The 12,748-nt window shown below is 36.2% G+C and overlaps 1 protein-coding gene across 1 annotated transcript in view; it reads left to right on the forward strand.

Annotated features, from left to right (window-relative positions):
- Positions 1 to 12,748, forward strand: part of LOC139135591 (aminomethyltransferase, mitochondrial-like) — an 18,398-nt gene continuing 5,650 nt past the window's right edge. The window contains exons 1-4 of the mRNA XM_070703063.1: positions 1 to 215; positions 4,955 to 5,183; positions 5,807 to 5,967; positions 6,682 to 6,763. Of these exons, the coding sequence (XP_070559164.1) occupies positions 108 to 215; positions 4,955 to 5,183; positions 5,807 to 5,967; positions 6,682 to 6,763 (580 nt within the window). The 5' untranslated portion in view covers positions 1 to 107. The remainder of the gene's footprint in view (positions 216 to 4,954; positions 5,184 to 5,806; positions 5,968 to 6,681; positions 6,764 to 12,748) is intronic.

A 12,748-nucleotide genomic window follows, 5' to 3' on the forward strand; every position in this document is an offset into this window, starting at 1 on the left:
AATCTGGGTCATTACACTGTCACTCGTGATTTGAACGGAAGCCAGAAGCGAAGGAGGGTCACCTGAAATCAGCTGATTTCTGTAACCTAATTCCCACATGTTTCAAAATGTCGGTGTATTGTAGCCGTGTCTCAGGTCTTGCATCGAAAGTTTTACGGTGTGCTACGTCGAGGGACGCCACTATCAAACTTCAGAGGCGATTGATAGCTTCGAAGGTAAGTTTAGGACCACAAGGGGAATGAAACGAGGTCGCTGTGTGGCGTTTGAAAACGAACGCTATCGTCTGCTAGAGTGCTGTAGCTGCACCAACATAGTGTAGGGTACATCTTGTGTGGCTAGTATAGTGTGAGACAGACTAAAGCAGGTATGTATTGCGTGCCCAGAAAAAAATTATACAACACAGATGCACTAATGCAATGTGTTGTTCCAGAACACGGAATTCTGTACAATGCGTTACAGAAGGGTATAATTAATTGTGTTGATGACAGGAGAAGTGGCTAGTGATGTGTGTGTAAGCACTCAACTTCCAGCGCCTCTGCCAGTCGTCTGACGTCTGTGTGCGTGCATTGCGGGGGAGGGGAGGGGAGGACGTAGAGGGTGGTAAAAGCATTATCGAAAAAATCAGCAATTCTGCTTTTTGAAAACGTTCAAATAAAGGTCTGCCTCCGGCAATACACTATGTGGAATTTTAGAAACAAGTCTACATGTGTACAGTGATGCCATACAAATTTGCAGAAATTCAAATTTTTTAGTATAGATCGATAATCAAATCTTCAGTAAAATTAATTTAATCTAGTGTAAATATGAAAAATACATGCTAAATTTAAATTGTAAAAAAAATGTGAATGCTGCGGTATCAATAAAAGGAAACGATAATTCTTATCATCATATTTTGCGATAATGATATTTTAGTAGAGTTGCCATATAAATGTATTTCTATCAATCTGATTAAATTTTCTTCTGGGATTTATAATTATCTGCTACACTGAATCTCACAACATACAGAAGAAAGTTTTGTAACCCTAAAATTGATAGGCTTTTCATTAGTTTAAGAAGATGCGTCTAGTTCTTTTGGAGACAAGTGTAAAACTCCAATTCAGATACCAGTTAGTGACTGTGTATGCTAACTTACAGCGTTGTCCTTGGAAGTGGCTCATTAATGTAATTAAGTTACACCCTGGCATGCACTGAATATGTTTATCAAATAATTAGATTAGAAATATATGATACAAGATCTTTTCTATGAATGTGAAATATTGCAGTGCCACAAAAATGAGTCAGTAGACTCTAACTAAGCAACTAAGCAATAATTCCTTTTTAATCATGGACTGTTCATAAAATTGCAAGGGTAGTTATTATATTTGGAGATTATAATAATAGATCAATTTTCAATGTGTATTCAAATCAATGGAAGGGGTCATATTACAGGAAAATTCAATCATATAGTGAGTAAATAGTCCAGTTTTTCAATAATTCACAGGGTGTACAAAATTCAATGTGATATGTGGAAGTGCTTTTGCTTGGAATATAATGTTGTAATTTGGTGTTTCCTTATTTTCAAAAACTCTCATATCGAAGTGAAAAAATCAGCCAGAGAACTTATTTTAAAGTTTTTTCATTCCCATGTCGTAATGGACTACTCACTGCCATCTTGATACAAAGTTGACCACACTTGAACGACATTGTTATTTAAAAGGATATACCAAAATATACAGCAGGAACTGTGGCAAGACTAATGAGTATTTCGCTTTTCAAGTTGATCATACTTTCAAAGATCTTACAAGATCTACATGTATATTATGCTGGCCATCACCATACATGTAACTCCCAGGTCACTAAATCGTCACTGTTTGTTAGCTCTGGCTGTGTTGTTATTCAACCTTTGTTCAGAGTCATTTTAATTTCATACAAATCAGGATTATCCATGAGCTGCAATGGCCACTTAATTGTTTGAAGTCATAGAAAAAATGGAAATGATCATTACAATGGAAGTTTCTCAAAGGGCTAGTAGCTTTTGATTAATTTTTCACGATTTTCATTTGTTATTAAACTACACGTTTCTTGTTCTACTCCCCAAAGCATGTTTATATGTGAGATATTTAGCTTGTCAACCCAGTCTGTACATGTTAAAACTACATTATAATATGCTTAGCTTGAATCAGGCAATCTGATTCTGGAGCTAGGGTTTATATTCTGAACAAGAAGACCTTCACGCTTTTTTTGAGCTCGCACAAATTTCGAACTCAAGCTTGAGAGCTCAATGTGCCATAGTGTCTAACAAGTCTATGGCTTGAGATTGATTTTGATAGTTAAATTATGTCTGATGCAGCTCGATTTTGATTGTTATGTCTGGTGCAGCTCAATGAACCCACAAATGAAGAGTTTGTATAAGCAGCGACAGCAGTGTAACAACAACATAATTTTTACAGCGCTTGTCTTTTTAGTGTGGAGTTTCAGGGTTTAGCACACACGGGTTTCTTGACTGTAACGTACAAGTTGTTGTACTCCGACACATAACATCAAAGGATGCGTCGATTGCCGCACGTTCTCTTATCATGCAGAATGTTACGGAGCTATAACACTGTAGCAGAACTTTTACCTAAGAGTGACAGTAATCTTTCCCGATACAGGCGTATGATTGGTTCAAACCTTCGCAGTCTCGGTCAAACACACCGGAAGACTATTCCATTTAACACCAAGGGATGTGATTTGCACTAAAGGGCGTGATTTTTACCGGGAATATTAAAATAGCCTAAATGCAAAAATTGAAACTATTTGTTATGAAATTGAACACTCACTCAGTGTAGCCAGGTTTGACTTCCATAACGGAAACCACCTGTGTATTCAGTGTTCATCAAAACTTGCACTTGAAAACTTGTTTCCGCCAACTTTGCTCTCTGAGAGCAGCGGCGCAGATAGGCAGGCACAGATTGAACTCATTGCAATAAACAAGCATGAGTCTAGTACCAAGTCCAAGTCCAATACAGGTGAAAACGCAGACAATTTTACACAACCCTTTGGACTCGTACCACGATTCCTAATTAACAGACGTTTGCATGGATGTGGCTAAGAAGTTTGTGCACTGGCATCTCTGCTACACGAATAAAGTGCGCCGCGTACCGTGCGGGTAAATTTGACATATGTGTTTTGGTTATTTTCATCGGGGGGGGGGGGGGGGGGGGGGGGGGGGGGGGGTCATCAAATTTTTTCGTCTGACAAAGGGGGGGGTCATCTTTTTTCACGAAAAATGCAGGGGGTCCATATTTTTTTGAACACCGGCGACAAGATTTTGCCGGCCCCCAAGGCCGTAAAAACTGAACGGTCGCTAACGGAGGGCTTCTCAGATTTGATGGCTTCTATGAACTCAACTTCAACGTCCAGTAACACACTTTGTCGACCACGGCGATAGTTTCTAGGGGATTTACTGAACCGGTCTTGCAAAAATGTACCCAAATCTTCTTTAATAATAATCGGTCGTTGCTGCCAATCGCAATTCTTCGCTGTTTGTACATATGATCCACGAGGTACAAAACCAGTCGCCTGATCACCACCTATCTCCTCTATTTCGTGAACTACTTATTGCCGGAGATCACTGCTGGTTGCCTTTCCACGGATGTAGGTTCTTCCCGTGTATTTTGCATTATTTCGATAGATTACTCCAAGGCGATAGCTATACGAAGATACGACGATCAAACGTGGGTCCTTTTCTGTTCAGACCGACAGTTGTGACCGTTAAAACAACTCGCTTAAATTTGCATGCAACAACACTGCACTGTGCGGCATTCTCAGACGAAGACAGAAATGAAAACGTGTCGTCTGTCTTGGATAAAATGTTGCATTTCCGTCTGGTATTTCTTTGTGTCGAACTGTAAACCTTGGCTGTGCCAAACAAAAAATCCGTGTGTGCCAAACCCTGAAACTCCACACTAAAATGACAAGCGCTGTAATTTTTAAAGTTCTTTTTGGGCGTTGTTTCAAGTTAATCAGCATTAAATTAGCATATTTGGGTAAAATAATCACTTGCTGCGCTTCACAGTAAGTGAGACTACCCACAATTCTCCATGATCTGTACACACGGAGATCACTCACTGAACTGAAGCAAATTTCTTCTGTACACAGAACAACTCGGTCTATATTTCAAAATTCTGGCAACATAGTTCTGATAATCATAATTTTCTGATTTCACACTGTGAATAATGAGAAGATCAACCCCTTTTCCGCGATGGAGATAGCAATTTTGTAATTTTGTCGACATAGATTTTTGACAGCCATACACAATATTTTCAAGGAAACTAAGGGAATAAGTTGCATCTGTGTTGGCAAAAGAAAGGGTATTGATTTTTTTAAATGTTCGTAACAAAGGAAATTTGCATGTCTAACAGGTGGCATGATGAGACCATCTTAGTTGCTGATAACTTTATCTTGACAAGTGTGCAATTTTTAGCACCTCCAAACATTGACTTCTCATTCAATTTACTCTTGAATTTTAAACATAATCAATAATTTTGGAACATAGTTTTCACAAATAATCTTGAACTTAAATTGTAAGTTAAAAATTTGTGAGAAACTGATAAAATTGAAAAGCCTTTAGCAAAAAAATGTCTGAGGTGAACAAATCAAGGGGAATTGTGGGTAGCCTCACTTACTGTGGCGCTTGGTGATTATTTCCTATTAAATATGCTAATTTTCACCCAAGAGGTCTTATATCCGCAACCGAATACCCTCGCTTGCCGTTTATAACCTCTAATTTTTATTTTGTAAATTGGATTCTTGTGTGGATGAGAATTCAAATGCGAGCAGTAAGAGTGTATTTTACACATATGAAAGATGTGTTGGCAAGCTAAATAGTTGGTGTTTCAATGTACTTTTGCGAAAAAATCATCAAATGTTACTGCTATTAGCGCCTTAAGTCTAGTGGCAACATTTCTTGAATATATCTCCACTTTGTTTTCAGGCCGATGAGAATTTAAAAAAGACATGTTTGTATGATATGCACTTGGAGCATGAAGCTAAGATGGTTCCATTTGCTGGCTTTTCAATGCCGGTCCAATACAAAGCATCTGGTCTGCTTGCTGAACACCTGCATACCAGGAGCAGTGTCTCACTCTTCGATGTCTCCCACATGCAACAGAGTAAAATCTATGGCAAAGACAGAATACGCTTTATTGAAAGCCTGATAGTGGGTAAGACGTACTTTGCTTTATATGCAAATTAGTGCAAAATATTCACAGCTTTTTGAAATGTTTGCTGTCTTCTTGTTTGTATCCAAACCTTCCATAACAATTTTCTTGAGTTCTTTCATAAACTTTGGATAATGAACCACAATACATGTCCTTCAGATAAATTGAATGCAGTGACTCAAGATTATGCATCAATAGTGCAAATCTTCAGTGACTTCATTCAGGCCTGAATGAATTGCCACAGCTTTTCAGCAATTGTTGTCACACACAGACTGTCATAATTACCTAAAAACGCATTTCTAATGATACCAATTTCAGGCGAGTTGATATTTTTAGAAGCAGTGAAACTAGCAAGGTGTGATCACCGATCTGTGTTTCATCTAGGGAGTGGGATGGGAATTCCCCTTCTGTTGACACGTTGGTACCCCACAGTAATTTGTCAGGGGGGGGGGGAGCAGCCCCCCCCCATGAAATGGTGCCAGTCACACCTTAGAGATACAAGTGGAACAAATGAACTGGTGAAATACTCCCCTCCCCCCCCCTCTAACAATTTCTGGTAAATGGGGAAATTGCCCCTGTTGATGTCTAGCAATATTTTTCACACCTTTCATGATTATTCATTTCAGGTGATATTGAGGGTTTGCCCGACAACACCGGTACACTAACACTGTTCACAAATGAACAAGGCGGAATCAAAGATGACCTGATCGTCAACAAAACCAGCGATGGATATCTGTACGTGGTCTCCAATGCGGGTTGCATTGACAAGGATGTGCCACACATGCAGGTGAGAGCCGTAGTAATCTACTCTCTACCAATATTGACGTCAGGTGAATGTGGACTTTGTACTGTGCAGTACATTAACTATTTTATGAGTTGTACACGAGTGATAAAAAATTGGCGTCTAGTTTTCATTTGAAATGCCAGTGAAAGCCAGAGACTGTAAATCTCCCATCAAATGAGATATTCAAACACCAATCAGTGTGTCTTGTCTCTCGGGGATTAATAACGTTGCTGCAGTTCAATGGAAAAGCACTGTGTATTAAACAGTACGTTTTGTATCAGAACGTTATTTGAAATAAGGCCACAATGAAACGTGTGCTTAGAAGGAAACTTCTGAGATTATCAAAGGATTTCAAAAATAATGCAAATCTGTGTAATAAAAGATCTCCACAGTGGAAAAACCCTCAGTATCTTTTATCAATTGTGTCGTCTTTTCCAGTCAAAATTCATAAGATTATCTTATTGAATGAAACATTTACTCAATTTTCACTCTCTTTATACACAACTAAATATTTAATATTTGCTCTCCGTACAAATCGTGTGAGGCAGGAAGTGCCTGTTAAATATCTTTAACACGTTCACCAACATTTTATGAGAAACAAATTTTAGTCACCGAATGAAAAGCTGACAGTATAGCTGTGGGAAATAGTCCTATGAACTCCCGTGTTGTTGACCTAATTTTTTGTCTTACCATACTTGTTGACTTTTCCTGTTTCAGGCACAAGAAGCTAAATTTAAATCTCAAGGCCTCGATGTGACCTTTGAACCCTTATCAGATGTTGCATTGCTGGCTCTGCAAGGTTAGTTACTGGGCAAAATAAATGACTGACCTCAAGATTAAATTGAAGCTATCATGTAATAGACGATGTTCCGCTGATTGCGAGATCTCGCGAGACTTTAATAACATGCCCATAGAAAACAGGTTTCCAGTTTAGTAATACAAGTGAAAACTTTATATGGAACTAGAAAAAGTGCAGAACTGAGCAAAGATTGCAACTTCATATATTTTATGCAGTGTTTAACGTAATTAGCGATTTGTCCTGTTTACTCAGTTTGTCCTGTGTTGCGAGAACACGTCCACTGCAAACCACATATTCTCGCGATATCTCGGAATGTCTCGCACGGTTCGGAACATGGTCTATTAACTTGCACCTCTTTCAGTGTTTAGGATACAGTGCTTCCTATGTCACATGAGTGTAAAATGTTTTATCATTATCTCGTGAATAACATTATTAAAATTACTGAAACACTTATGGCCGTAATATTTTGTTTCTTGCAAATCATATTGCATTTTCATAATTGATGTCATCTAATTAGCAAATTTGTCTTGTGCTGGTATGTCCTATTGTTGGAATAATATAAAATATGTGAGAAACATGACAAAACAGTGATTTCTTGTGTTCCCATCAGGCTAGGTGACACCAGGATCAATGATGTAATATAGCAAGGGGATATTTTCTGATGAATCTTTCATTACTTTACCAGACACTAGGTTTATATGTCTGTATCCTTTGGAAGGACTATTCTGTATTTCTTGCAGTGTGACAGTTCATTTTGAGTCTGATGCTCACATCTAGGTTTGTGAGATATGTGCGATAAGAAAGCGATTTTGTCACGGCAACAGTATATTATTGCACTTTTTATTTGACTATCTTCCTCATTGCAGTGAGTCAAATTCACATGTTCCTTCTAACCAGGTTGAAAACATGTTGAAACAAGTAAGAATCATATAGAGTAATTTACACACAGCAGGGTAATGTTTGTTATCCTGTCTTCGCTCCAGGTATCCTATACCGTAGACCCTCCAAAGGGTCTACTCCTATACTTCTTACATAGGTAGACTTGGAGGATAGCAAATAGACAATCACCATGCATTTTTTTGCTCACATGTAGCACACGTGAGCATATGTCGCAGCGATGTCTGTCTGTCTGTCTGTTTGTCTGCGTGTCTGTCTGTCTGTTGGTCCAATATCTCAAAAACGGCTGATCAGATCAGAATCAAATCTTGTACATAGATTCAGTTAGCAAATGGAAATAAGTCATTAGTTTTTGGTGGGTATGGCTTGCATACTTTTGGCTCATTTGCATAATTAATGATTTAAGAAAAAACTGCTATACATTAAAAACGACTGCACAATTTGATGAGATTTGCTACAAATGTTGATCACACCAAGATATATCAGCAGTGGGAACCATTAAGGGGTGACATGAACGATAATTGCTAATTTACATATTTAATGAACTTTCCTAATTAGGGATATATATCTGATTTGACTCAATCAACATTGACCAAACTTGGTATGTATATTGAAGATACTATGATTTAACATTATTGAAAGTCATTAAGCATTTTAACCTTGGCCAATTGTGAATTTGCATATTTAATGAAATTTCCTAATTGGGGATATATATCTGAATTAATTTGATTGTTGTAGTTGAAACTTGCTATATACATCAAATATACATCAAAGATACTGTGATATAACGTTATTAAAAGTCAAAAGACATTTTTACTTCAGCCAATTCCTAATTTGCATATTTAAATGAATTTTCATAATTAGGGATATATATCTGAATTGACTCGATCAAAATTGATGAAACTTAATATGTACATTAAAGACACTGTAATACAATATTATTGAAAGTCATTAAGCATTTTCTCTTCAGCCAATTCCTAATTTGCATATTAAATGAACTTTCCTAGTTAGGGATATATACCGGTATCTGAATTGACTTGACTAAAGTTGACAAAACTTGCTACGTATATTGAAGATACTATGATACAACATTATTGAAAATCATAAGCATTTTTACTTCAGCTAATTCCTAATTTACATATTTAATGAACTTTGCTAATTAGGGATATATATCTGAATTGACTGGACCAAAGTTGATGAAACTTGTTACATACATTTAAGATACTATGATACAACATTTCCTTCAGGCAATCCTAATTTGCATTTTCAATGATCTTTTCTAATTACGGATATATACTGGGATTTACTTGATCAAAGTTGGCAAAACATGCTATGTACATTGATGATTATACCAGGTTAAAACAATAGCGAAAGTCATTTCACATTTTCTTGTCAGCTAATTTATAATTTGTATATCTTATGAGCTTTCATAGTTCAGCATATATGGCTTGAAGGACTTGGCCAAAGGTAATTACACTTGCTATGTAAAATGGTGATACAATGACAGCAGTCAAAGAACTTTAATATTTTTATTTCAGCTAATTACATATTTGTATACTTCATGACCTTTTAGAATTAATCAGCAGTGAACATTGTTCATTATGTTGATCATAATACTTTCAATGAAGTTGCAAACATGTGGCAAAGGTTCAAATTTGCACATGAATGCAATATATAATGAAACACATGAGCATTTTCAGTTCATATCTGGTTAAACAATTGTTTCACCATTTTCAAAGGTATTTTATTGACACCTCTAGAGACCTTTGTTAATGGTTATGTTTTCAATTATTAATCTTTATTTTGTTGTAAATGAAATGACAAGTGACCCATGCGGGACTAAAAACCCACACCCCACAAATACATGTATTCGGGGAATGTGGGTTCGAGTCCCGCATGGGTCACTTTTCATTTCATTTACAACAAAATAAATAAAATTTGTATAGTGAGGTGAGTCACAATTTCAATCCCAATATACAAAAATGTTTTGCTTTTGTCTTTCTTTTGTTGAATTCTATAATTCTAAATTTGAAACAGCTTTTTGTATAAAACGCTTTTGAAAATTGATGTACATGGAACAGGAAGTTTATAGGAAGCTCATTGTTGCATCGGATTGAAGGGCCAACATACAATTAGACACCATTTGTGAATGAAAGTATATGCACATGCCAGATACATTGACATTGAATTTAAATTTTCTGTGTATTCTGCAACGGGGTGCTTTATCAAGTTCTCTTGGAGTGCCCAGCAATTGTCAGAGTCTGTGTGTATGTGTGTACATTTAGGAAAAACATGTTCCATTCAAAATCCTTTTTGATGTTTGTTGTCAAAATTTAATTCATAGCTTAACATTAGGGGAAGGCTGCATTAACTTGCATGGTACCTGAAACCCGAGTCCTTGCCTGACCAACTCGGGTGACAAACAGAAGACTTTTAATCCCCAAGGTGTGAATGTTCCATTGTTATGTTTATCTAACCCAGCTGGTGCCATTGTAGTGCCATTGTAGGAAAGGCAGGTCTGTGAAATTGATCCTCTAGGGAAGTAGGGTATTCCTAAGTTAATGGAGCTTTCCCGTAATGAGATGGGTCTGTTATTGTTCTGTTATTGTTCCTTTCAAAGTAGTTGGTGTGGTCACAGAATAGCCATAGCCTTATTGATGATGTTTATTGCTTGAGCATTGCATTCTGGTTAAAACCCTCTTGCACTGAATTTTGAACCTGTGTTCCATTAAAATAGTGCATAATCGTTCCTAATTATCTTTTTTTTAAATTCTTTAGTCATCAAAAGATCTACTGATAGCAGGCAAACAGGCTATCATTACAAGAAGCTCCATTTCATGACATCTGTACATGAATAAAACAACATGAGAGTTACTCAAATGCCATTAAGTCTTATTTCAATCGCAAATAAAATTTGCACAAAGCACATTTAATTTTCTTTTCTAATAACAGGAAAGAACATTATCTTCTGTGCCTGCAATTTGTTCTTTGTACCTGTAAGTTTTTGTTTCATTACTGTCACATTTTGCCTTTTCTTTCTTGATTATTTTGGGATATGACATTTTTATTCATACTTAGCAGTACCAGCCAGCAAACATGAGTGCCATTCAATGGCCAAACCACAGAACTTGATTGTCATTCAATGGCCAACACATGCACAGTAGCAGCCTCTTCTGTTTGTGGCCAAAATCAGCAATTAAAATCATCTCTAAAGCACTAGTTAAGGATATCTGCAGATAAGTGCCATGAAATCAGCGCAGAATTGTCATCAACAAGCCATAAAGACAGTTCAGTTACACTGTAATATGAGTCTTTAAGTAGCTCACCAATACCTTGGTACATAAACTTAAAATCCTTCTATGTCGTTAAAATGTACAAGCTGATAGTAAAGTGCATTCAAATGAAACAGAAAATGTTGATATATCCTCCATGACATCAACCTTTAAATGTCATTCAAATTCTAAACACACAAAAACATTGGAAATCTATTCTTATCAATCTCAGCCCTCTTTCAATTTACTTTCTCCTGAAAACTAATTAGAGTCACAAAGAGTCAACTTCATAAAACTATTTCAGTATTTTCTGGACAACTTCAACCTTGTTGTCATCATAGTCAAATGTAATCTTTAAAAAGTCGTGAAAAATACAGAAAAAATACATTGTATGCCATTAGTCTTTATATGTAATTTTAAATCAGCTGTCATCTGTAGCATATATTGGACATGTGAACCACAAATTAAATCAATAGAAAGAACCTGTGCCAAAATCAATTTTTCAACCGTACATTTGTTGTATTAATGTAGTTTTTTTTAAAAAGTAGTTTCTACAAAGCGATATAGCGAAGACTAAATGACATAAAGGTTCTGGTACATGTTTTGCTTTTTAAATAAATTTTTATCAGGTTGTGGAAGGTTATGATGTTGGCAACAAATAATTACAAATCTGGAAATTGGAAATTTTGAAAGCCTGAAAAAGTAATTTTCCATATGGCAAAGGATTGTCCGCGCCCCACTTGCAAATTCATTGAAAATTGTAAACAGGCTCTGCTGGGAGCATGTGTGTATATAATCTGTGTGCGCATTGGAAAGCAGTAATCAGATGAAAGCTGCTTGTATGGAAAGTCTAAGACGAAATAAAGGATTAGCAGTTTCATTTCCATGGAAATCACACTGATGTACGGAGATTGAATTTATCTGTTGTGAAGAGGTGCTGTGATAAGCAATGAAAATTCATGAATGGAAGGAACATCTTTTGAATTCAAAGCGGGTTACTGATGGAGCAGCTAGTGCATTGACTGTCTTGCATTAATACACTTGGCCTAGTGTAAAAACTACTGCAATTGTGAAGGGCACATAACAGTTGCTACATGTAGGTGAAGGCTTCTAGAATTTACACTCCACTCATTTAGCCTTATGAGATTTCTCTTAAAAAGAGAAAATCAACTCTTACATTTAAGTGGCCAATTTTATAATAGGCTCATTTTTCTGACCGATTTATCAAATAAGGAAGAAAAGGAAAGGAGTTTGAGCAGTCAGAAACATCTTTGTATTTCAGATATTATTAAGGTTAATGTTTGAGATTTTGAAGCAGATATACTAAATACAGTAACAAGTTTGTTCTTTATAACCCTCAATCTGATTTGTTGTTTTTTTCAAAAAAATAAATTAAATTTAGAGAAAATTATAAAGACTAACGCTGAACTACACCTATTTTAAGACTAATTTGAAATAAAACAGAAACAAGACTAGTATTTTTTACTTTACTTAATCATTATTGAATATTTTGCAGGGTAATTCACACCATAAATGTCAGACTACCTTCAATAGATGAATATATAATAACATGGATTGCTGGTTGCATTGCTGTAGAAGTTTGGAAATATCTGACTACTCTCTTAAACCTTAAATTCTTAGTCTGAGTCACAGTTTGTAACCATATGGTCACATTTATCCCAATCATTTTGAGCTAATGAGTGACACTCTCTGTACTGAGCACCAGTACTGATCACTTGAATCATGAAGTCCAAACTATGCATGTCTTGACTGTAGAAAAACAAGATAAAAACCCACAGTATATCTCTAGCTGATT

The sequence above is a fragment of the Ptychodera flava genome, chromosome 6, assembly GCF_041260155.1.
Source record: "Ptychodera flava strain L36383 chromosome 6, AS_Pfla_20210202, whole genome shotgun sequence".
In the NCBI taxonomy this organism is placed as follows: Eukaryota; Metazoa; Hemichordata; class Enteropneusta; family Ptychoderidae; genus Ptychodera; species Ptychodera flava.